Genomic DNA, 24,974 nt, shown 5'->3' on the forward strand with positions numbered 1-24,974 from the left:
CTGTGAGTGTAAACTCACAAATGAGAGGAAGGGAAGGTCAGCCTCCCAGAGGAATTTCCAATGAGAGACATGCTCCAGATGAGCTCTTTTTTCCAGAGAGTTACCTTTGCCCACTGTCAGGTTACACAGCTCGTTGGGCTGTTCTCCATGTGAGACTGGAGACATTTATGAACTTCCTGGGCAGTTGGTGCCCTGAGCACTGCAGGGTGAGGCCAGACCTGGCTCGGTGCAGGGGGAAGTTTTGCAGTGCTCAGTTTTGAACCTGGCTGGGCTGGGAGCTGGTGGAAGGAAGAAGAGTCTGGGTCCCAGCTGGGCTTTTCCCACAAGGAGGATTTAGCTTCAATGGAGATGGGTGATGCAAGTGAGGCAGGGCTGCAGGTCTCCACATGGGAATGCAGGATGGGTGCAGTGTATGGGAACAATGCTCCTGGAGGACAAATCTCTGGCTTGATCTGCAGGGGAACTGCTGTGTGAGCAGCATCACCTGCATGCACAGTTGTTAGGAGGGACGTAGTGCTGGCTTTAAAATCAAGTATGGGATGGTGTGCTTTACCATGCTGGTAAGAGAAGCAGGGAAGGAGCTGCTTCTGGGAAACAGTGCTGCCAGTGCTGCCATGTTCCTTCCCAAGGCTGTGCCCATTGCAGTCAAAGGTGCCTGCTTGCTTTACAAAGCCCCCCTAAACCATCTGTCCCCTGTACAGATAAAAAGTCTCAGACCAAGAATAAACGAGCCTCTGGGGAAAAAATCGACAAGAATGTCAAAGACAAGACCCCTCCAGCACAAAAGAAGGACTCAGCCAGCAAACTGGACAAAAAGGACATCAAGGTAAACATGATCTGCCCTGGTTGATGCCTGGGACCTTTGCATTGTCTTTGCGATGGGCAGGGGCTGCTTACAGTGGAGGCTCTGTGGGTCCATGTGCCATGGCTTGGGCTGGGAATGTGCTCTGGCAGACAGCTCCTCTGGTTCTCAGTGCTTTGCTGGCAAAGTGCAGTCCTGGCTACTGTGGCTGCAGGCAGGGAGCAAAGTGCTGGGAGGCTGCACTGGGGCTTGCAAGCTCGGGTCTCTGCTGGCCAAGGGATGGGCCCTCCAGGACCATCCCCTGGAGGCCCCAGCCTGCACTGCTAGTCTGTTCTAGTCTCCATTAGTGAGGAACCCCAGCTCCAAGCCCAGCAGTGGGAGTTGTTCCACCGTGGTTTCTTTTCCTTACAATGGTTCCCATTGCAGTTCACAGTTTCCACTGCTCCTGCACCCCAGCAGCTGAACATCATCAGCAGCCATGGAGAAGAGCTGAACTGCTTGAGCTGTGTGCTGCCCGAGGAGCTGCTGGTGGACATCCTCAGTGAGAGGCTGAAGGTGTGTGGGGTGGGGGAAAAGGAGACATTCCTGCTCTGCAGAGACAGGCACTGAACAACAGACTCAGAGAGGAGGAGGAGGTCTGTACAGGCTGCTGGAGGATCCTGGACTGTGTGCAGGGAACCCTGGGGGAAGCTGCAGCTGCCCTTAGCTGGCAGAGCCTAGGGACAGGTCCCAGCTGCTCTTAGCTACTGCACTTGGAGCAAGGATAGCTGGTGCCCTGGGACATCTGGGCTTACTGTCCAGCTGCGAGCCCCCTGCATGCAATGGCTGACTTACTCTTCCCTTTATCCACAGTGTAAAGACTGCTCCAAGGGAGCGATCTTTGATGGCTTGGAGAGCCTCTTTACAAGCAGCCTGGAGTCTTCTCTACTCTGTGTACTCAAAGCTGTCAAGAATCGTTGTCATATCTTCATGGTGAACCTGCATGAGGATTATGCTTCTTGGAAAGCCAGGGAGGAATCTGAAAGAAAGAGGAGGGAAGCTGAAACAGAGAAGAAAGGTGAGATATCTCCATCCCTCTCAAATCTTTTCTCTCAAGCCCTCAACTTTATCTCTGTGTACCTGGGTTTGCAGCAGAGCTTGTAAGAAATGTTTTTATTAATCTTTCCACCTTCTGCCTCAGTGTAACCAGCACTCATCTCAGAGTTGCAGGAGATCTGAGGTTTTAAGACTCACCTTAATCTCTAACATTAAAGCTTGAGCACAAGTGCCAGCTGCTGTAGCTCAGTGACAAACAACTGTCCTCAGCCTTGGTGCACTTAAGTCAGGCAAAGCACAGGACCTCACTGCCCTGCCATAGCTTGGGAGATTGAATTCTGGAGAAGGGCTATGTGCTCCCCAATATCTCCTGGGATGATAGGCTGGGTCAGGAAAAGCTGTGAATCCTTGCAGCTGGCACAGAGCACCCAGGTCAGCTTGCAGTCACTCATGGTTTCTCCTCTGGTTTGTGCTAAAGATCTGCAATGGGAAAAAACTCTGCAGAAGAAAGCAGAATGTATCTTGCAAATAGATGAGGATGACTATTATGCCCTCCCTAAGGAGAAGAAAGCAGAAGTGGATAAAATAATACTGGAAAGGAAGCGCATACGGAGGAAAAAGTGAGTAAGGCTTCCATGGGTTACTGCTGTTCCATGGGTTATTGTCCCTGGAGGGCTTCCCTGCTCCAAGGACTCTGAGCTCAGAGGTGCTGGATAGCAAAGGCCAGAAGCAGCACAGGGATGGCCATTCTGAGCTCCCTGGCTCCCAAGAGAGGAAGGACCTTCTTCTGTTGAGACAGAAGATCTTCTTCTCTATTGGAGTGCTGAGCCCTCCTGGCTTAGATGCTGCCTGCAGGGAGCTGGGCTCTGGGCTTGCCTTGGCACTGCCTCTAGAGGTGTCTTTAGGTCCATGGTGTTGAGTTGCACCTTCTTGATCATCTCCCTTCACCAAAACAGTGGGATTGTGGTATGGGCAGGTGTGGGGCACAGAGCAAAGCTTGGTTTGGGTCCTGCTCCTGCCACAGCATTGCAAGTCCTTGCAATGCTGATCTGCCAGGCTTCTCCTTATGGTGGGACACCACCCACAGAAGCTCACGTCCTTTGGGCTCCCCTTCAGCTGCAGCAGTAGGCCAGCCCAGGAGAAGCTCAGCTCCAGCAAGGCAGCCCAGCTCAGGACACACAGGCAAAGTGTGGAGCTGAGAGTGGAGGCTGGTTAAAGCAAGTCTGTGTATCAGGACTTCCTTCAGCCCAGGCTGAAGTTGGTTTCATGGGGAGGAGACAGATGAGGCTGTTTCAGATGGCTTTCATGGCAGAGAGCACCGGTTTGCTTGCTCACAGCTGGGTTCCTGCAGGAAATCTGGCTGACAAGAGCCTGTCTTGCAGGAGAGGAGTTCCTGCAGCCTTTGCTTTCTGACTGATAGGATTATTCTCATTAAGGAGCAGGCTGTGCCCTGAGGGGTGCTGAATGAGCTGAGTGAGAATTGTAGGAGAGATAAGCAGATGTCAGCAATCTGTGATCTGCTTTAAACTGGGAAATCAAGAGACAAAGAGCATTTTCAGGCATCAGCACAGAGAGCTGCTGGATCAGCCTTTGGCAGTGGGCTGGAGGTGTCTGGCTGTGCCTTAAGAGGGAGCTTGCACAGCCAAGACCTTATGATGGCAAGGTTCAGGTTTGGCTGGTCCTGGAGGTCCCCTTCCACCAATGGCATCACTTGGGATGTTCCCAACCTCTGTGGGTTGAGAAAAATTCACGGAAATGGTCTCGTGGTTCTGCCTGGCCTCAGGGTCAAGGAATGAAGTGCAGGGCCGGCCAGGACTGCTGAGTCCAAGTTTCTGGTGGGGACTCTCAGCGATTTTTTCTGTTTTGTTTGCTGAAGGGAGCTGAAGCGGCTGGCTCAAAAGCGTGAGGAGGAGGCAAAAGCCTTAGAGGAGGAAGAGAGGCGGAAGGAGGAAGAAAGGCGGAAGGAGGAAGAGAAGCGGAAGAAGGACAAGAAGGGTGTCTCTGTGGGGAAGCAACCTCCAAAACCAGAGAAGGGGAAAACCAAACCCCCAGAGAAGAAGGAAACCAAACCCCCAGAGAAAAAAACTAAGACTCCAGAGAAGGAAACCAAAATCCCAGAGAAGGAAACCAAACCCTCAGAGAAGGAGGAAACCAAAGCCCCAGAAAAGAAGGAGGAAACCAAAGCCCCAGAAAAGAAGGAGGAAACCAAACCCTCAGAGAAGAAGGAAACCAAAATCCCGGAGAAAGAAACCAAACCCTCAGAGAAGAAGGAAACCAAAGCCCCAGAAAAGAAGGAAACCAAAATCCCAGAGAAGGAAACCAAACCCTCAGAGAAGAAGGAAACCAAAATCCCAGAGAAGGAAACCAAACCCTCAGAGAAGAAGGAAACCAAAACCCCAGAAAAGAAGAAAACCAAAATCCCAGAAAAGAAGAAAACCAAAGCCCCAGAGAAGAAGGAATCCAAAATCCCAGAAAAGAAGGAAACCAAAGCCCCAGAGAAGAAGGAAGCCAAAATCCCAGAAAAGAAGGAAACCAAAGCCCCAGAGAAGAAGGAAACCAAAGTCCTAGAGATTAAGAGAACCAAAATCCCAGAGAAGTGGAAATACAAAGCCCCAAAGATGTGCGAAATCATAATCCCAGAAAAGGAGGAACCCAAAGCCCCGAAGAAGATGGAACGCAAAGCCCCAGAGCAGGGGGAACACAAAGTTCCAAAGAAGGGAGAAACCAAAGCCCCTAAGAAGGGGGGAACCGAAATCCCAGAGGCCCCAGCTGAGATGGAGAACTTGATCCTGAGGTTTCAGATCTATGATTCATCGCAGCAGAATGTTGCACAGGTTTTCTCCTGCTGGGACAGGGTTCAGGGTACCATGCAGGGTACCATTCAGGGTACCATGCATGGATCTGTGATCCAAAAGGGAAAGTCTTCAGCTGAAAACAAAGGTCAGAAAACCAATAAGCCTGTGGAGAAGAAGCCTGAACAAAAAAGTGGAGACCAAAGGAGTCTTCAGTCATCTCAGCTGGGGACGCAAAGTGAAGCTGCCGAAGGAGCAGTCGGAGACGAGCACATTGGGGTGCCATGCTTGGACATTGAGGTCTCAGATCCAAAGGCCATGATTGGGGAGATCCTGAGGGATGGGAAGCTGCCAACGGAAGAACAGGTAAAACCCTGCAAGGCTCAGATCTTGAGCTTGCTGTGGTCTTGGGCCCTGGAGCATTGTGTCCCCCCAGGTGATAATGGCACAGAGCTACATCCAGGTCCCTGATGGTGTTCCACAAAGACTCTATCATCCGTGTGGAGGGGGAGGTTATCACCATCCCTCAGATGAGCAGGAAGTGGGAGGGCTCTGTGCACAAGTATCCCATCTGTTCAGAGTTTCCCAGCCTGGAAATCATAAACCGTCCCAGGACATGGCCATTGTTTTCTTCAGCTGAGTCACTTGGGAGAGGTTTCTCTCCCAGTCCTGTTTGTAGCTCTTGTGTCTGCTCTGGACCCTGCTCACCCCACTGGACATAACAAAGCACTTGTACTTCATGTAAATTAAAAACCTCATTGCCAAAAGCTCAGTGCCTTCAAAGAAGGAGTTGTGAGGATGAAGGTGACAGAAGTATAAACAGGATTTTCTCTTCTGTTTTAGCTGCTGAAACATCTGGGACTGCATCCTGACGGCCCTCCCCTTCCCCCTGCTGCTGTGCTCTCCATAGTCGAGTACCCAGAGGAGAGGCTGGGCTCTGCAGAGCGTGTGGAGCCCTTCACCATTGTGGCACCAGAAGGTGCTGCTATGGAAGAGGATCTGGTGGGTGCTCCAGTGGTGCTGGCACTGAAGGTGCCGGGGCAGGGACCAGTCTAGACAGGGACAGGCGGGACAGGAAAAGGGAACATTGTGGAGAGGTAGTGAAGATGTGATGGGGTCCCATGTCTGCAGGTCTCCTTTCTGTCAGGGATGGGACAAAAGAGACAGTTCTGCTGGAGACAGAGCAGTTCTGTAAGACAAGAGGGGAAAACAGCACTTAAAACCATGAACTTCCTTTGAGGAGAGGGTCCTGAGTGAGCAGGGGTGTCCTAGGTGAAACAAACACCAATAAGGAAGACCAAGTCCATGGGCAGGTGGACTTACTTATTTTTTCTCTCTTCTGTTGGTGAACAAACCCCCATTTTGCTTTCCAGAATGGGGATGTCTCAGGGCTCACCTCTCCCTCCCTCTTCTCTCTCCCCTTAGGCCAAGGCCCCAGATGTGAAGGGCAGTTCTGCCAAGGGCCATCCAAAGACAGGTAAAGCAACCAGCAGAGACAGCTCTGCAAAGGAGAAGCATATCTCCACACAGAGATCAGAAAGTCCCCAGGATTCCTCTGCAACAAGATCCAAAAGTACAGTGGGAAGTGCCTCAGTCCCCACAGAATTCCTCAGGTGAGCTGAGGAGGTGGTGGTGATGCCTCTGCTTCTTGGTCCTCTTGCCAAACAAGGTCCATCCTCCCCAGCTCCACAGTGACCCCGTGCCAGTGCTGGGGGATGGCGAGTGCACCCTCCTTGTTCTGTTTGCTCCTCAGCAATGTCTGAAGCCTCCTCTTTAATTGCCAGGCTGAAACGGTACCGGTGGATAGTGCCTGCCCACGGTGAGGTGGAACTGAAGGTCCACTTCTCTGCCAAAAAGCCAGGGAAGTTTGAGCAGACACTGAGGTTTGAGCTCGTGCAGTCAAAGCGCCAGTACGAGCTGCCCTGCCGTGGCACCGGCCTCTACCCCAGCATCAGCCAGAACCCTCGGTAAGGCTGGGCCCTGGCAGCCTCCCACAGCACAGCTGCCCCTGAACTCACAGCCAGGGCTGCCCCTTGGGGCTTCTGGCCTGGGCAGATGATGCTCCCTGGGGTCGCACAGCATCTCTTCCTGTGCTGGGAGCTGGGAAGGCAGATGGTACCTCAACCACCAGGAAGGGTTATGGCTTTCTGACTACATTTCCTGCTTGGAGCATCTCATAGCTCCTCCTTCCCCACTTTCTCTGCCCAGGGTGGTGTTTCCACAGTGCAGGAAAACCATGAAGGAAGATGAAGTCATCTTCAAGGAATACGTTGAGAGCACAAAGCAATTCCACTTTGGACCGCTGCTGTGTGGGAAATCAAGAGAGTGGTATGTGCTCCCTGCTGGGCCTTGTCCTTTTCTGGACATGCCTGGAGAGACATGCTGTCCTGGTGGCACAATCCAGGGCAGTCCCCAGCAGAGTCCTGGGTTTGAAGGACCAAAGACACGTGGGTTTGAAGACACATGGGTTTAAAGGACCACAGATGTGTGAACTTGAGCAGATAAGAGGCAAATGAGCCTTGGAGGAGCTGCTCTGCCTACCCAGTGGGTGCCTTGGTGGCCACCTTGGTGGCCAGAGCCATGTGCTGCTGCCAGTCCAAAGGTGACTTGGGGGCAACTTTTGTGTCCCCCTCCACATGTCAGCTTCAACCCACAGGAAATGAACTTTATGGTGGGTTTTGAAGTGCTTTGAGCTCTGCAGGTAGCCTGATCTAGCAATTATTCTGTAGATGGTTTTGTAAACCTTTCATTAATCTGTAATTATTAATAAGATTTTGTGGTTGACCTGCCAATGGGCGTCAAGGGGAACATACAGCAGGAATTACATTTTCCTGTAACGACATTGCATGCTCACTGCTGGATAAAATCTGCATAAACACATTGTCATTGAAGCTATTGTGTACTTCTACTTTTACTGTCACTTAAAAAAAATTAACATTAAGTTCTTATTTCCATGGGAGCTCTGGAGGGCTAGGTCTGTTTTGACAGCCCAAGGAAATGAAACTGAAATACATACAATCTTTAGCCAGATTGATGGATGGTCTGGGATCTCTGTTTGCCTCTTTAATCCTTTCTCCAAACTCCTCTCTCTAACTTTCACTCCAAAGTCATTTCCACACCTGAGAGAAGGGTCATTTGTTATCTTTTTGCATTCCTCTTAGGAATTGATGCTTTATGTTTCTTTCTCAGACTCTGAGCTAACCCATGAAATCCAAAGCACTTTCATGACTTTTCATAAAAGAGATTAGCTAAACTCTTTTTCCAAAAGCCTTTCCTTATACCCTGCAGGGAAGGCATCTCAAGAAAGAAGGGGAAAGAACCCATGTGTCTGGTGTACTTTTATTTTTCTAGGCACCCTTGAATTAATGTTGTGTTAAAAACTCTTGAAGTGGCTTGAGCATCATCAGGCTTCTGGGCTGGAGGCACCAAGTCCAGGGGAAGGCATCAGAGTAAGGCAGGGATGAGCACACGCCCATGGCCCTGACTGGGATCCATTTCCCTCACTTGTTTGTTAGAGCAGGGTCTCCCAGCATCACTTCCTCGGGTGCACACGGTGCTCTCCGCGGTGTGTGGCAAAGGCAACAGTCTCCTCTGGAGGAGACTGTTGTGGACAGTCCCCTTTTGTGGACAGGTACAAGACCCAGAACGGTCCCAGAAACACGGAGAAGCTAACCATCCTCAACATCTCCCCCATGGTCGTAGAGGTCCAGTTCTCTTTTGAGAAAGATCGGAAAACAAGGACCTTTGTTGTGGACCCTCGCCGCATGACCCTGAAACCAAAGGAGAAGCGGGTAGGAGAAGGGCAGGTAGAGCAGGCACTGTAGAAGTGCCCAGGGGCTGCTCCTCCTGCTCACACTCAGAGCTCCTTTGATTTCTTCCTGTGGGGCCATGTCCAGGAGCTGACCATTTGGGCATACCCCACCTCCCTTGGCTTCCTGGAAGACAAACTCATCTGCAGCATTGAGAAGAACCCGGAGCCAGTGGTCTTCAGCCTGTGCTGCCATGGGGTGCATGTGAAGCTGGAGGTCAGCCCCTCGGAGCTCTCTTTTGACAAGCTGCTTTTGCATAGGTCAGTCATCCCACAAGCACTCCAAGACTGGTGACAAAGAGAAAACATTTGACTCTGGTTTCTGGGGCATGGATGGAGCTGCTCCAAGTTGCATTCAGTGGTGAGGCTGGTGTGACCATCCAGCAGCTGATGCCAAGTGCCTTCCTCTCTCTGCAGGACTGACAGCAGGACCTTGGTCCTGAAAAACAACAGCCTGCTGCCCATGGCCTGGCAGCTCAATGGGCTGGATTACCTTGCTGAGAACTTCTCCTTGTCACAAGATAATGGCATCCTTGATCCCTGCTCAGAGTTTGAAGTGACACTGCATTTCAAGGCTGAGCAGATTGGCATAATTGAGAAGATCCTCCGACTAGAGGTGAGAGGAACTGTGCTCTGCCTGGCAGGGCAGGGCACAGTGAGCAGCCATGTGCTCCTAGGGACAGAGTCAGGAAGAGCTGCACCTGAGAGAGACAAGGGTGCTGTGACCCCAGCTTCTGCCTCTGCACAGTATTTGCCAGAACATGCAGTGCATCCACATCCCCCCAGATAAGCAGACACTGCATCCTGAGCCTGTGCCACAACCACCTTGTCCCTTTGAATGGTTGAAGGTTGTTGTTTGGTGGTACAGACTGTAGCGTGATCTCTAGATTCCTCCTGGACTTTGTCTGAAGCTCTTGCACAGTGCAACAAACTCTCCCCCTGGGATTTTGTTCCCCATGGTTTAGGGGCTGCATTTCAGACAGGGTGCTAGGTGATTGGAGAGGGTTGTCAATGCCACCTGCTCTGAGACACCTCACATTTCTTGTGGTTGTTCTTACACCCCTGTGCCTCTCAAGGATGCTTTAGCAGCAGCATTCCCTGCTGTAGGAATGCAGAGTTGGGCTGATAGGGTTTTTTACTGCAGCAGAATCCCACTGGGGCAGCCCATGAGAGGAACAGGTTAAGCAAAGCCTGGGAGTCCACCAATTCTTGTGAAGCCAGGGAGGCCATAGGGGAAGCAGCCAGCAGAGACAAGGACTTTTCAAAAGAATAACCTGAACAGTGTTTGTTTCTTGCTGCCTCAGGTTTCAGATACAGAAAACGCCCTGGGGGTTGTCCACACTGAAAATATCGAAATCTCTGCAGAGGTCTATGATGTTTCTCTGACCATTGACTTCATACCTGAAGGTCAGTGAATGCCTCCCAAACAAAGCAGTCCAGGTGCACTGCATTACCTTGGGAGGTGGGCAACCAAAGCAATGGGATGGGATGGGATGGGATGGGATGGGATGGGATGGGATGGGATGGGATGGGATGGAATACAAGGATGGCATGGATACATAAAGCATGTACCCTGCAACCTGCATGAAATAAAGCATTGTCAGGTCTCTGACAGCCTTAAGTCTCTCCCCTCTGAACTTTGAAGTGTGCAGCTTGATGTGCAGATTGGATTTCACAACAGGCAGTTGGCAACTCCCACAGGCTCAGCACAGCATATAAAGTAATTGGATTTGTGCTTGGGAGCGAGGAAATGGAAGGCAAGCTCTTTAGCTACTAAGCCTGCAGATATTTTGAGTGTGAAGAGAAAGGGCAGACAAGTAGCTGGAAAACCCTTTCAGGAACAGAAACTTGCTGGAAAGGGGTTTGCACCAAGACCTCCATGTAGCTTGTGGCCTGTTGTATTCTGCAGCAGCTCACAAATACTGTGTTTGACCTCACTGTGGGTTTTCTGCAGGTCCAGAAGGAAGCTTGGACTTTGGAACCATTAATGTCATGGATAACGTGAAGAAAATCCTATGTCTAAAGAACAAAGGGGTATACAACATTGAGTACAGGTGAGTCCTGCTGCCTGGTAGTGAGTATTTCCTTGGGTTCCCAGGCCTGCATGCTATGTCAATGGCTAGAACCATTTCCATGCCGGCTACCTCATGGTAAATACAAAACCTGGGCTCTCTAATCTCAATTATTCTACAAGAGAATCCAGCCGCAAACCAGCAGTTCTTCACAGCTCAGCAGGAACCCAAAGGAGAGCCCCAGAAATTTCAGCCACTGAAATGCTGAGATTCATTGCCTTTCTTTGATGGTCACCTCCTTTCTCTTTCTGAGACTCTGTAAGGAAGTGAATGAAAAATGGTGGTGTCAAGGTTTCTTGCAGTAACCTCATGATTGTCTGAATTCTCTGTCAAGATCCAGGATTCCCTGACAGAGCTGAACTCTCCCTTTTTTTTTCTGATCCTATGCAAAGTCCTGGCTGTGCTGGTGGCACCTGTACTTTTAACTGCAGAGATCTCCATTCCTTCCCTTTCTCCCCAGGTTCACGCTGAAGGGTACAGGTCCCAGGATGCGAGACGTGGCATCCCACTTCACTGTTGTGCCTCAGTCGGGCGTGCTGATTGCCTCCCAGCCTGCTGTGAATGTTGAGATGCTCTTCCACCCCACAAATGAAATGCTCCTAAAGAACAGACCCATCCTGTACTGCCAGGTGAGCTGCCTGGGCCAGGCTGTGTTATCACACGGTGTTTTGGGAGTATAAACAGGATAGATGTCTAACGGAAGGAGGGCTTTAACTGGAGAATCCTCTCTCCTACACACACAAAGTCTTTCAACGCCATTTGGGAGGCTTCCTAAGTGGAGCTGAGAATCTGACTCTGGAGGAGGTGCTTAAACAGGGAGGGGTAAACTGGAGGCCTGGGGAGGGAGGCTGGGGCCTGGGGTAGAGGCTGGCCTCTTTGCTTTGTTTACCAGCCCTTCCTGTGGACACAGGTGATAGATGCCAGATCAGGTCGAGGAGGCCAGGCTGTCGCCGACATCCCGCTGAAGGTGTCGGCCAAAGCCGTGTACAGCAAGTACAGCATTGAGCCTGCCTCACCCATCAACTTTGGAGCCATGATCAAGGGCACCAAGAAGAGCCAGACTGTGGTGCTGGAGAACAAAGGCATGCTCCACTTCAAATTCTGCATCCGCCAACCACCCGAGGATGCGTCTACATCGGAAAGCAAAAGGTACGAGAGGCCCTGACCACCCTTCCTGTCTGAGGAGGCACCACCCCACAGCTGGTATGTGGCAGGCAGCCAGGAGACCTGGGCTGTTGTGCATTTGCATCCCTGGCTTGGGGAGAGGGAGCAAAAAAAGGCCTGGGTATCCACATGTGTAGTATGAAGCTGGTGATAGAGCTGCTCAGTCCAGCAGGTGCTCTCAATGGGTGCTGCTGGCTGCTCTCTGGGAGCCATCAGGAGCACAAGACTTTCCTCTGTGAGGAGGAAGGCCAGCTTTGGCCTCAGAGAAAGGCAGGGGAGCTCAGATGACAGATACCTCTGCTTTCTCCTCTCAGTTCAAAGGAAGGGGAATCTGCTCCACTGGCTATGAGGCTCTCAACAGCAAGGAAATCAAGCTCCTTGACACAGGTGGGTGACTCCTGCTCCCCAGCAGTGCTGCTGCAGGGGATGTGAGAAGATGCTGCTGTGCCCAGGCTGGGGCTCATCGCCACAGGGTGGGATGTGGTCTGCAAGACCAGTATCTGCTCAGTCCCACTGACAGTCCTGTACTCTGGCTCTGACCTGGAGTTGTGGGGTCAACAGAGGGGAGCAAGTCCTGTGTTTGGTAGCTGCAAGCCAGCATAGGTCTATGAACACCTCAGAAGCAAAAACATCCCCCACTGAACTCCCAGTCTACAGAGCTCAGACAACATTGCTTTTTCTTCTTTGCAGTCCCCTAGCTCTCTCCCATCATTTCTCACAGGTATTTCTGTCTTTCTCAGAGGCATTTCTGCTCTCCTCTGTTACCTCTGGAGATTGAGGGATCACAGCTACCACCTTAATTCTTTACACTCAAATTCCTTTCTCTCTGCCCCCTGGGACAGATTTGTAGCTCTTCTTGGCTTGTTGCTCTCAGCCTGGGGCTGCCTTTGGGCCATGGAGTCATCCTTCCCTGCCCTGGGACTGGGTGCTTGGGCCCAGCTGGAGGCCAGGGCAGGACGTACTCTTTTCTGGGGTGCTCAAGGCACAGCTATTAGCCATCAGCCTCTCCTGGAACTTTTTCTGCAGAGTCACCTCAGTCTTGGCATGTTCACGGTGTCCCCCTGCTCCGGCTCCATCGGTCCGTGGGGCCAGCAGAAGATCACAGTGGAATGCTTCGCAGGGCAGGAGGGGAAATGTGAGGAGCAGCTCTACATTGACATCCCAGGCAGAGACCCCAAGGAAAATCCCCTCGGCGTTCCCTTCACCCTGATTGCCGAGTCCTGCCTCCCAGGTACACACTGCCCACAGTGCCCTTGGTCACACCTGCTGCCGATCAGCACCTCAACTTGCTGCTTGGATAGAGAGGCACACTAGCCCTGGTGTCCCACCTTAAAATCCTCAGAGGTTCCAGCCCTCTTCAAGTCCACCAGTGGACTCATCCCTCCCAGGCTGAGAGGGATGCTTGGAAGCATAAAAGGAAAGCAATGCTCTCTAAGACTGAGATTGACTGAGCTCCATCCTCACAGCCAGTTCCTCCACCCAAGGCTGGGTTTAGCAGTCACCCGGGCAGAAAGGGCTTATCAAGGCTTCTGAGAGGCCAGCAGGGTCCAGATAAACTCATCAGGGAGGCTTCTCCGTGCTCATCCCTCTGGTGTGTCCACAGGACTTGCTGAGGATGTGATGTTAATCTTCGAGGAGTACCCGATCTGCAGCAGCACCGACCTCGACCGCAAGCTGCAGTCAGTGAAAGGCACGGGCCTGTTCATCAGAGATGAGAACAGGTTCATCTTCAACAAGATTCTGGTTGGCCAACAGGCAGAAGCTCATTTCAGTATCTACAGTGCAAGCAGCCTGCCATGTGATGTGGTCCTCTCCATCAAACCTCTGCCTGGAGAGGTAAGAACAGGAGCCAAGATGGTGATTGCCCTCTAAGGGCTGGGTTAGAGCCTGTTTTGTTCTCCAGATGCGTTGCTTCCTGTGGCCCAGACTAGTCTTGATCAGTGCAGGTCAAACTGCAGGGGAGGGCAGCAGAGCCAGGGAACAGTTGTGTGGAATTCTGCATGTCTTGGGCAAGGTTTTGGCTCACACCTCTGGGTCTTTGGTAGGAGAAGTGAATCCTTCTGAACCTCTCCTGGAAGCACACACAGAGAGGGGCTGTTATGAACTGACATGCCAGGGCTCAAAGCAGAGCATTTCCTCAGGCTTCCTGGCCTTTCCTTCTCTTTGAAGGCCAGTTCTGGGTTATTTGCAGGATCTTCCATGCAGTGCCCATCTCCCATGTAGGCTGGGGAAGGTTCCTGCACTCAAACACACAATGCTTTAGCACAAGGTCAGCATTCCCTGAGGAATGGGAGGATGGGAGCCTGCCCAGGGAAGGAGGAAGGAAGACACAATGTCTGGGGCTGTTCTCAGTAATGCATTTATGAATAAAACTGTGTCATGTTGAAAGGTGTTTTCTCCTAACACTGCTCTCTGGATTCCCCCAAGGAACAAATCCCTATCAACAACATTTTCAAGTTGGATCCAGTCAAGATGTCCATTCCTGGCTCATCCTCTGCTGTTGCTACAGTGACCTTCACCCCGCCGGATGAGCAGAACTACAACTGCACTTTCAAGGCTTCCCTTGTCATCCCAAAAAGGTAACTGACCCTGTGAAATATTGGGGAGGCCTCACTGATAGCTGCCTCTCTCCTGGGAAGGCACAGACCTCTTGTTAGCTCTAATGCTTTCAGTAGCCTCAGGCAGAGTACTTGGCATGAGATGATCTGGGAGGCAGTAACTCTTAGATAGAGCAGAAAAATGAGGCTGATGGTTTAGCCTGTCTGAAGAACTAAGAAGACAGGCAAATATTAGGTAGCCAACTGGAAGTTACTGAGATGTGCTGCAGCTGAGCTGGGGGTTTCTAAGGACAAAGGCTTGGATGAAGCAGTTTCTGTACCAGCAAGTCAGCAGTCACAGTTTCTTCTTTGTTTCTGTAAAATTAGGTGATCCTCTGTGATTCCCTGGCATTCATTAAACTGTTTTATGTGAGTGATTGGAGCTGGTATGAAAGAAGAGTCTGGTTCCTCTGCCCTGGGACCTGTGTGCTGGGGCTTTGGCCTGCTCTTCCTCAACCCTTTAGTGGCTGAATTGGAACAAGACAAGTCTAATTGCTAATAAGCAATTGCTTTTTTACTGTTCATGGAAATGATCTTTACTGATGGTGATGATGATGTGGTTTTGCCTTCTTGCTTTTGTACTGCTTTCATGCTGTGCTTTTGCTTGTTGCATAAGTTCATCTCACTGCAGCCAGGGGATTTGCCATGTCTCATCTGGTGCCTCATTATTTACCTGTTGTACTGCATGATTCAATTAAGTAAAATAATTTTTAACTGTTATTGTGGAAGGCTCTGGCTCTTTGGAGCAGATTCCTCTAGCGAATGGCCCTGAGTGGATTGGGAAGAGGCTGGTGGGGGGCTGTGTTGTGGGGTACAGGAGCACCAGGCAGGGAAAACACTGTGGCCCTTGCTGCTTTGCCTGCCTAGTGAGAAATGGGTTAGTGCCAGCTGAAATTGTTTCTGTGCCTCTCCTGCAGCCCTGTGAAAATTAAACCCCAAACCGTGACCTTCACCATCAGTGGGAAGGCGCACGAGGCACAGCTGACAGTCGTGTGCCCCAGCGCTCGCAGCAAGAGGGGAACGGCCGTGCTGCGCTTCAAGAGGCTCCGGGTGGGGAGATCCGAGAAGCTGCCCCTGGTCGTCCGGAACGATGGCATCATACCTCTCAAGGTGAGGAGGACCTGCTCAAGGAATGGTCTGGTTTGGGAACAAGCGCTTGTGGCACAGGGGAAGGGTCCCAAAAAACATGGCAGACCTGGGAAGAGGTGTCAGAAATTCTTTTTAAGCAAGTGACTGACATCTGTTCTCCAAGAAGGGAATTCTTGGAAATTTTCCATCCAGTCTTTCTTCTTTAAGTTGAACACAAGAAAGGTGGTGGAGTATTTTCCCCCCTGTCTCTCAGGTCACCTTTTGTTCTCATGGACATGTGTGATTTTCCAGTTCCATTAGATTGTATTTGATCCCAGTTTACTACATTTTAAGTAGACTTAGATGTAGTTTAATTACATTCTGCTCATTACTTTCTGTCCTGTTTGGTTCTGTGTCAGTTCTACCCAGATGTTTCTGAACGCCCTTTTTCTTGTCTGGTTTGACTTAACTTTTGTGCTAAGTGCTGTTAGTAGTGGGAGAGGTGCTGGGCTGCCATGTGGGACCAGCAGCACTGTGGTGTCAGTCCCTGTGCCACCCTGTACTCACACCAGCATCACTGTGCTCTGGTTTCCCTTTTCTCAGTTTATGTTACGCCTGGAGCACGAGTACGGAGCGTTCTTCTTGAAGGGCAGGGCCTCCACACTCGAGGTATTCCACACTGAAGATGAGGACTCCGTCGGAAATGGTAAATTCATTAACCATAAAATGTGATCATGCTAAGAGGGAAAACTCAGCCAAGCCTGCTCTTGGCTTCTCCGAGCAGCAGCCAGATGTTAGGCACAGTTTTGTTCCTTGGGCTCTCTGTCCCCCAAGCTTTTCTTGGCGCCTTTTTGCAGAGTTTCCTCCTAGCAAGTTGTAGGAAGTTCCTCTGTTCTAGACGTGGGGGGTTGAGTTGTGGGGGACTGTCACTACCACAGTGGACCCTCTGAGGTATTTGCTGCATGTGGGAAGGTACCGACCTGAACAGACACAGCCCTTGAGCACACAGACAGCCAGCAGAAGCCAAAAGCACTCTTTGGCTCAGCTTTGCATATGGCTGGAGCTGGCTGGAAGCAGATGGAATGAGGGCTGGGCATCAGTCTGAGGTTAAGCTGCTTAAGTGGTGATGTGTCTGGAGGTGGCATAGGCACAAGGTGTCTTGTGAGCATAGGAAGAGGGTCTGGAACCACGGAGGGGGTAGAAGCTGTGCTTAGAAGGTACCTGGTTTCAACCTCTTATCCCTCATATATCCTATGGAAATATTTCCTCTGTACAGCTGTATCACTTAACTCTGATTTCCATTGCTGTGCAGAGAGCAAGCCCACAAAGCCTTTCTTCCTTCTGCATCGCGGGGAATCAACAGAGTTTGATGTCATTTTCAAACCCACCCTGGCTCAACGTCTGGAAGGGAAGATTCGTCTGTTGGTGGGGGACACCTGCTCTAACAAGATCCTAGTAGAGCTGGTGGGTGAAGGCCACAGGGACAGATTCGCCTTCAGAGGACTAAAGGAAGACACAGAGGAAAGGGATGCTAAGAGCAGTCTGAATAAAGACATCATTGATGGTAAGAGAGGAGAGGCTGCCAAGGTGGAGCAAGGAAGAGGACAATGTCTGATCATGTGTGTCCTCCCTCTAGCCAGGCCTGGGCTGTCACCCATGGGACTTGGTGGCCTATGGGCAGGGCAGCCATGCATGCAGAGCAGTGTGTGCTGTGCTGCATGTCACTGGCTTAGGGATGTGTCAGGGTGTTTCCCTGGAAGTGGTGGGATGGGGAACTGCCTGGGGAACTCCCTGCAGAGGGAGGAAGGCTTGGAGCAAGGAAGCATTGAACATGCAGGTGTCTGTGCACGTGAGGGGGTGGATGGAGCTCCCTGCATGCTGAGATCCCTTGCTCTCCTCCTTTACAGCTATCAGAGTGAACCACGTGGACTTTGGGCACTGTCCCGTCGGGAAGCGCTGCCGCAGGACCTTCGCCATCGTCAACCGCACCCGGCACCGGTTCCTGCGCTTTGAGTGGGAGGCAGACGGCCCATTCCACATCTCCCCCAAGGTGAGCGTGGACTGCTCTGCCTTTCCCCACTGCTCAGGCCCTGCCCTGGTGTTCCCAGGAGCTGGCAGGGAGTCCTCGCATGCCACTGATAGCCCATTCCAGTGCCATGAGGAACTGCAGTCCCTGGCTTGGCTGGGCCAAGGCTGCCAGCCTTGCAGCAAAGGCTTCGTGTTATGGGAGGTGGCACCTTCTGTTCATACTTTTGTCTATCAAACTTCACATAAATCCACTCTGAAGTGCAGATTCCTGGCACAGCTGCTCACCACATCAGTTCCTTTTGCTGTCAGTCCTGCCCTTGGCAGTGCTTCCAGTTTGGTCTTGACTCCCTGATTCCCCCTAGGTGGGACACCTCCGTCCTCGCCGTGCCAAGGAGATCAAAGTGTCCTTCAAATCAAATGTCCCAGTCACCTACAGGAGGCACCTTGTGAAATGTAAGGTGACCAAGATCGAGTTTCAGCTGCCACCAAGGAAGGTTCCGGACTGGGATGACCGAAAGTGCATTGTCTCATGGAAGACTACCCCCAGGAAAGACCCAGGAGACAAATTCTATAAAATGGAGAAGGTAAGAAGCAAAATGGCAAAAAAAGCCAACCCAGCTTTTACAAAAAGAACCACCATAACACCATCACTGCTGGCTGTGCAGCTCCTGCCTCCTCTGACATTGGGCAGCTGTGAGGTTCACCAGCAGTGCAGTCCAGGGGGAGAGGTGGATGCACAGTGACTGGATACATCCACACAAGAGGGGGAAGCCTTTGGACAAGAGACCTTTAGCCACACACAAACCATCAGTCTGTGCCACAAGCACAAGTGTTGCAGCCCATGTTGAATGGGGGACAATGTTTTATGATTTTATCCCATTTTATGGTGTTAGAAATGTCTTCATCCCATTTGGTGCCTTTTCACCAACAAGGAGGTAAGTCTGCTGCACTCTGTCTCTTCTTTTGAAGCAGAGAGAAATCCACTTCTCCTGCATATGCTGGTGAAGTCCAAGTTTTGTCTGCATGGATACCAGAGAATTTGGTTATAGTCTCTGTATTGTGTGGGATATCTCATCATGGAGTAGCTCAGGCACTGTGTGACAGTATGGAGGAGTCCAGAGAAGGATCATCTCCAGAGACTCTGACTTTTATTGTCATTATTGCCACGCAAACTCATCTTGGGTGAAGGTTAATTCTGAGTTTCTGGACCATTTTAAGGCTTCTAAGCCATCCTCTTTTCTGTCAGAACATCTGCAGTTGGAGACTTTCCTAGTGAGATCTTTCACATCCCAAAATGCCCATCCTCAGCTCCCAGCAGTGTGGCTGTTGATCCACACAAGAAATTTGGAGAGCACTTTCTCCTAAGACAAGAAGGAAAAGGTGCTTTCTAGAACTCTTCAGTCATGGGGTTCTCCATCTACAGAGCTCCAGCAGGGGAACTTAAACCAAATTTTGAGACCTGCTGGATTTATAGGGGACCAGGAAAAGAGTCCGTCCCTCTACAAGGTTGAAGTACAGGGACTGGAACACGGCTATAGTCTCCATGGGGATATTAACAGCTGTGGTAGTGACTGCTTGGATCAGTGGGTAGAAACAACTACTGTAGCAGAGCAGTCCCAATTTTGTCATCTTTCCAGGGAAGTAAAAGTGAATGGTCCTTTCCAGTCCCTCTATGAGGCTGATCTTGGAGGCCAGACGATTCCCTTCTCAGCCTGACCTTCTGGGCTCTGCACAGTGATTCCTCCCTCCTGTGTTTGCAGGTGGTCGAGCCAGTCCCCGAAACGGATCACACTGTGGTGGAGGACAGCACCCAGGAGGCCGAGGTGTGCCTCAGTGCTGCTGTTGCCTACACCCAGCTGAAGACGAACACCATCGTGGTTCAGTTCAAGGATACCTTGCCCTTCCAGACAAGGACAGCCACGTGAGTGTTGGGGGCCAGGCACAGCTCCTCCGGGGAGCAGGAGCTGCCTTTGCCCAGGGCTGGCCCAGTGCCTGCTTCCCAGAACTCTGCCCCAGCCCAAACCAGCACAGGCCCATTTACGTGCACACAAGGCCAAGCAGGAGATGATGGTCAGGAGAGCCTCAGTGCTGCCATACCTTTCTGCTGAGAACAGAAAGGTTTGCTCTCACTGCATGTCACCTGTCCTCATCTGCTCAAGAATAAGTTTGCAGTCAAACCAAGACCTAAAGTCCAGAGGAAGCCCCTTAGCTTCAGTGTCCTGGGCACCATGTTGGCCCTTTCCTCTTAAACATCCAGACTTGGAAATACTGTTTTGGGCCACCCAGGACAGCAGTCTGAGCATGGCAGGGTTGCCTGGGGAAGAAGGTGCTCCTCAGCAGAAAGTGATACCAGAAGTTCCTCAAACAATATTACTGTACTATTTGCTTTATATTTGACATTTTTTTTTATTCCTCCTTCTTGCTTTTCAGTTTCAGAATTCACAACACAGGGAAGGTAGCCCTGGAATACTACTGGGAGGAACTTGTAGCTAGTAAACCAGTGAAGAAGCCATACTCAGTCGCTCTGATGCGTAAGGACATTTCACCCCAAAACATTAATTGCTTTTTCATCCTTGTCCACACGTCCACTTTCATCAGCATCTTCCCAGCTGCAGCTGGAGCATTTTCTCCTTGTCCCTCTCTGCCTTTCAGCCTTTTCTGTTCTTGCTCTGCCACTTCTGCTCTGCAAAGGAGCTGAGCCAGGCTCTGGGGAGAGCCACGTGCTGGGTCAGGACTGGGAAGGGGGACATCAGGTCATCTCTTGGAGAAGTCTGAGACTGGGAAAAGCAGTGGTGTAACGAGTGAGCTGCCCTGCAGCCACTGTCTGTGTGCAGTTCCCCACTCCAGGGCAAATGCAAAGTCACTGTCTAAAAGCAACTCTCCTGCTTTGGCACAGGAATGTGTGCTGCAGGCAGAGACCCTGCTCCCAGACGCTCTCTTTCCTTCTAGAATAAAGTACTTGGCCAGAGATGCTCCAAGTGCATCCCAGCTCTCTTCCACCTATGTGCAGCAGGAGGCAGAGTTGCTGGGAACACAGGTCTTTGAAAGGTGTCCTCTTGCTCCCTGCAGGTCGGTTCCTCTCCAATAAAGTTGTAAAGCATCGCAGAAAGCTGCTGCGTCGTTACTGGCGGCGGCTGGCCCGTCCTCCTAAAGTGCGGCGGCGGCGGCGCCAGCTGCGGCGGCCTCTCAGGAACGAGGACTTTACCCAGTGGTGGTGCCAGCTGGTGCGCCTGGATCCCGACCTATTGCTGGGTCCTCTGGATGAGGAGGATTCCAAGCAGCAGCAGGGTTCCAAGCAGCAGCAGGGTTCCAAGAAGCAGCAGGGTTCCAAGAAGCAGCAGGATTCCAAGCAGCAGCAGCAGCAGCAGGATTCCAAGCAGCAGCAGCAGCAGCAGCAGCAGCAGCAGCAGCAGCAGCAGCAGCAGCAGCAGCAGCAACAGCAGGGTTCCAAGCAGCAGCAGCAGGGTTCCAAGCAGCAGCAGCAAGGTTCCAAGCAGCAGCAGCAGCAGCAGGGTTCCAAGCAGCAGGATTCCAAGCAGCAGCAGCAGCAGCAGCAGGATTCCAAGCAGCAGCAGCAGCAGGATTCCAAGCAGCAGCAGCAGGATTCCAAGCAGCAGCAGCCTTCTAAGCAGCAGCAGCTTTCTGAGAAGGAGCAGCTGGATTCCAAGCAGAAGAAGGGTTCCAAGAAGCAGAGCCGCTCCAAGGAACAGCACCTCCCTGAGCAGCAGCAGCAGCAGCCTGAGCAGCAGCAGCCCGAGCAGCAGCAGCCCGAGCAGCAGCAGCCCGAGGAGCAGCAGCCCGAGCAGCAGCAGCCTGAGGAGCAGCAGCCTGAGCAGCCAGCCCCTTCCAAGAAGAAGAAAAAGAAAAAGCACATCTCTCTGCAGCATACCAGTTCCTCCATGGAAATCTTCCCAGATCTGACCGATGAAACACCGGCAGCACTGTTCTCCATCGACCCCTACCGCGGCACCCTGGCTCCTGGCGAGATGCAGACCTTCCATCTGCGCTTCTCCCCGAAGGCTGTGGGGAAGTTTAAGACCATCATGGTGTGCAGGTGGGAAACGTCTCCGCCAACTCATGCTATCAATGGGTGTCACTGAATCACAGGGTGGGACAGGATGGAAGGGACCACAGGAGGTCATCTGGTCCCACTTCCCTGCTCAGGTGGGGTCCTCCCAGAGCACAGGGTTGTGTCCAGAGGGCTCTGGAATAATTCCGGTGAGGGACACTCCACACCGTCTCTGGGCAAGCTGTCACCTACACAGGAAAAAAGTTCTTCCTCAGGTTCAGGTGGAATTTCCTGTTCAGGTTCTGCCATTGCCTCTTGTCCTATTGCTGGGCATCACCAAGCACAGCCTGGTTCATCCCCTAACACCCTCCCTTCAGTCCCTCTGACTGGAATGGGGAGGTGGGCATGGAGTCAGGCAGCCCCAGAGAGGCAGCAGAAACACCCACAGGAGCACAGAAAGATCATCATCTGGCCTTGGAAGGGAGGCACTGGGAAAAGACACCGTATGAAACATCACGCTCCTGGAAGGTTGCAAAATCTGGAACAAGAGATCTGGGGACAAGCCAGTCCCTAGCTCTGCTTCCTTTTGGGACAAGCAAGGCCTGCTTCTCTGCATGGAACCCTGTGTGCTGTAGTTGGTTCCCAGGCACTTAACTGGTCATGTTCCTGCCCTTGCACCTCTGTGCAGTGAGTGCATTTATTTAATCTGCTGCTCACTGCTTGCACAGAGAGAGGATGCAACACTGTGTGCTCTGCAAGGAGACAGAAAAGCAGCTGGCTGGAAATGTTCCTCTGGCTAACACCAGTCCCCTTCTTCCTAGGATTCCTAAGCTGAGGCCAAGTCAGAAGAGGGTGCGGGTGATTTTGAAAGGCAGGGCCCGGGACAAGAAGAAGAAGAGGTTTGGTCAACCCAAACGCCCGGCGTTACGGCAGAGGGAGGAGAGCCCGAGGCCCAAGAAGCATGTGCACTGGAAACTGCCCCCTGAGTGACAGCGTTTGTGTCAGCTGGAGCCTCCACAGGAGCCAGCAACACCGTGCCTTCTGCTGCTGATGGTCTCCCACCCTTCACCAGAGACCTCCGCAGCTACCCTTCCAGTGAACACCTCTAGCTTATCTTTTAGTTACCTAAGTTAATTAACTAACTGTTGTTTAATTGTTAATTAAACAACTGGCAATAAATCGTTAGTTGTCAGCTTGTCTTGGTTGGAAAGACAGGTGTCTGTGGGACCTCTCTGGAATGGAGAATGTGACCTCCTTCCCTCCAAATTATTATAACTGAAATTAAGGGGCTTTCAGGCAAAGATATGGGAAAAGGAGTAGCAGTTCTTTACTAGCATGTAAGGCAAACAAAACCAACACTGGCAGCAACAACAAACAGAACCAGATACCCAACCTTCCCTCGGCTGCAGGCACTTCCCCTTTGCTGTAGTTCTGGTCACAGCTGTGCAGGGAAGGGAGGCAGATAATGAATAAAGCAATTACTAGAGAAATTTTAATTAAGCTACACCAAGGAATACACTGGAGAGCTCAAGCACTGTGTGATCAGTTCGGAAGAACTTATTGCTGTGAGGGAATCTATACAGGAATCAAACAGAGACTGAACAATGTTGTTAAAATTTGTTAAAAGGTAAATAAGAAAGTGATGAGAAAACATCCCAGTGAGGGAAGAGCCCTAGCCCTTAGACCCTTTCAAAATATGCAAATAAATTACACTGAGTTCCCCAGAATACAGAGATGGAAATACCTTCTTGTAATAATTGATCACCTCACCCACAGGGTAGAAGCCTTTCCTACCTCAACTGCAACTGCCTCCAAAGTGGCTAAGATGCTATTAGAACAAACATTCCCAGATATGGGATAATGAAAGAATAGACTCAGAGAAGGGAACACACTTCAGAAATTTTGCATTCTATATGTGTTGAATTAGACATAAATTGGAGATTTCATACCCCGTGGCACCCTCAAGGCTCTGGATGTGTGGAGAGAATGAATGCTATCCTTAAGAACCATATTACCAAATTAATGATTGAAAGCAGATTAGCACTATTACGGATCAGAACTGCTCCAAGTAAGGACATAGGAGTTTCTCCCAATGAAATGTTACTTGGGTTACCTTATCTGGGAAGGGAGGAGGGGTTGCCAATGGCTGAAACTAATGACTTAGATCTCAGAAATCATTTGCAGGCAATTGCACTCTCTCTCATGGATCTTAGAAGAAAAGAGTTGTTACCCCAAACATCACCTCTAGACTTTCACATACGCCAGGTAAAACCAGGAGATTGGGTTCTAATAAACTTGGAATGATGATACCTTAACAGCAGCGCGGGAAGGTCCCTTTCAGGTACTTTTAACAACTGAAACAGTTGCCAGGACTGCAGAAAAGCTCTCATGCCTCTCAAGTCAAAGGGCCAAGTGGAAGCTCCTCCTCAAACTTGGACAGTGGTACAAGGAAGTGACCCTTAAAAGTTAATCTTCAAAAGATGATTTAATAGTGAACAGTCAAGGGCAAGACTGGACTGACCTCTGTATTTGCCACCTGAGAGCCTTTTGTTCCGCTGTGGGCTGCACCCCCTTGGGTGTTGAGCAGTGGGAATATGAGGCAAACCAGACTTTGACAAAAGAGGAATAGGAAATGATGTTCTAAGACTCTGCAAATTGCTGGATGGAGTGTCATGGCTTCTATGCTTCACCTCTGCATTCCTGCAGTGTGCTGTTCTAGTGCACAGAACTCGGGAAGCAGGTATGGATACCGAGGAAGGTAACCTTTGGTGCTACAGTCACCCTCTGAGGTTTGCATCATCCCAGCAAGCATGGATGGAACTGCTCATGGCAGGCACTGCACACAAGCGTATCTACATCCTACTTTGCTTGAGTTGGAGGAGAACTATGGACAGCAACCAGAACTGACAAATCAGGAACCTTTAAATAGACTGAATTTAACACCGACCTAAGAAAAGATGGATTAATCTTATTTATAACTGCTTCACAAAAGGAGCCAGTTTGTGCTGACCAGATGGGGTAATTAAACCAAGGGCTTCAGCAAAAACAGGATAATAAAAGGAAAGAGTGGATTGTGAGAGATGAGGTGAGATTTTGCTGAAGCCAAAAGGTTGTTAGTTAAAGAATGAAAGGTGTTGTTTGGATTGTTTCAATTTGTTCTGGTTGGTTCAGTGTTGGTGCTGGAACACCATGACCTTCCCTGTGTGCATGTGCTTATTATATTAAGAAGAAATAGCCACTGGTGTCCCTCTGAGGGAATGAGGGAAGATGACCCTTTACTACATGGGCCAGAGAAGTCAGCACTTGGGTTTCTCTACAGAAAAAGACAAATCCTCTCTGCACCCCTTGGCATCTCCAGCTGCTTGTCCGCAGTGAATTTAATCTTAGTTTTACATGAGATGTGGTCATGTGTACTCTGGAGAACTGAAAACTGCTACAGGATTGAGGAGGGGCCAGGACATCTGCTGCTGTGGCATATAGTCTTGGTCACACATTCCACCTCAGGCTGCTGCCACTGGAGCCCCTCGGCCCCCACTGAGTCCCAAAGGGTGACTGAGACCGCTGGTCATGAGCTTCCCAGGGGCTTGGTTTAACCCTTT

The 24,974-nt window shown here is 50.9% G+C and overlaps 1 protein-coding gene across 1 annotated transcript in view; it reads left to right on the plus strand.

Annotated features, from left to right (window-relative positions):
* The window catches only part of LOC139596583 (hydrocephalus-inducing protein-like), a 56,374-nt gene extending 31,920 nt beyond the window's left edge, over positions 1 to 24,454 (plus strand). Inside the window, exons 32-60 of the mRNA XM_071440988.1 lie at positions 702 to 826; positions 1,229 to 1,357; positions 1,655 to 1,859; positions 2,316 to 2,457; positions 3,714 to 4,995; positions 5,473 to 5,631; positions 6,055 to 6,242; positions 6,414 to 6,596; positions 6,838 to 6,957; positions 8,261 to 8,420; positions 8,526 to 8,698; positions 8,855 to 9,053; positions 9,742 to 9,844; positions 10,392 to 10,491; positions 10,970 to 11,138; positions 11,420 to 11,658; positions 11,988 to 12,060; positions 12,700 to 12,904; positions 13,277 to 13,509; positions 14,101 to 14,252; positions 15,188 to 15,380; positions 15,942 to 16,044; positions 16,651 to 16,902; positions 17,246 to 17,388; positions 17,729 to 17,950; positions 19,127 to 19,287; positions 19,797 to 19,897; positions 20,436 to 21,420; positions 22,197 to 24,454. Coding sequence (XP_071297089.1) covers positions 702 to 826; positions 1,229 to 1,357; positions 1,655 to 1,859; positions 2,316 to 2,457; positions 3,714 to 4,995; positions 5,473 to 5,631; positions 6,055 to 6,242; positions 6,414 to 6,596; positions 6,838 to 6,957; positions 8,261 to 8,420; positions 8,526 to 8,698; positions 8,855 to 9,053; positions 9,742 to 9,844; positions 10,392 to 10,491; positions 10,970 to 11,138; positions 11,420 to 11,658; positions 11,988 to 12,060; positions 12,700 to 12,904; positions 13,277 to 13,509; positions 14,101 to 14,252; positions 15,188 to 15,380; positions 15,942 to 16,044; positions 16,651 to 16,902; positions 17,246 to 17,388; positions 17,729 to 17,950; positions 19,127 to 19,287; positions 19,797 to 19,897; positions 20,436 to 21,420; positions 22,197 to 22,365 — 6,668 coding nt within the window. The 3' untranslated portion in view covers positions 22,366 to 24,454. The remainder of the gene's footprint in view (positions 1 to 701; positions 827 to 1,228; positions 1,358 to 1,654; positions 1,860 to 2,315; positions 2,458 to 3,713; positions 4,996 to 5,472; positions 5,632 to 6,054; positions 6,243 to 6,413; positions 6,597 to 6,837; positions 6,958 to 8,260; positions 8,421 to 8,525; positions 8,699 to 8,854; positions 9,054 to 9,741; positions 9,845 to 10,391; positions 10,492 to 10,969; positions 11,139 to 11,419; positions 11,659 to 11,987; positions 12,061 to 12,699; positions 12,905 to 13,276; positions 13,510 to 14,100; positions 14,253 to 15,187; positions 15,381 to 15,941; positions 16,045 to 16,650; positions 16,903 to 17,245; positions 17,389 to 17,728; positions 17,951 to 19,126; positions 19,288 to 19,796; positions 19,898 to 20,435; positions 21,421 to 22,196) is intronic.
* Positions 24,455 to 24,974: the final 520 nt, after the last annotated feature.

Source organism: Agelaius tricolor, unplaced genomic scaffold (genome assembly GCF_023055355.1).
Source record: "Agelaius tricolor isolate 1412-34295 unplaced genomic scaffold, bAgeTri1.0.p SCAF_15, whole genome shotgun sequence".
NCBI lineage: Eukaryota > Metazoa > Chordata > Aves > Passeriformes > Icteridae > Agelaius > Agelaius tricolor.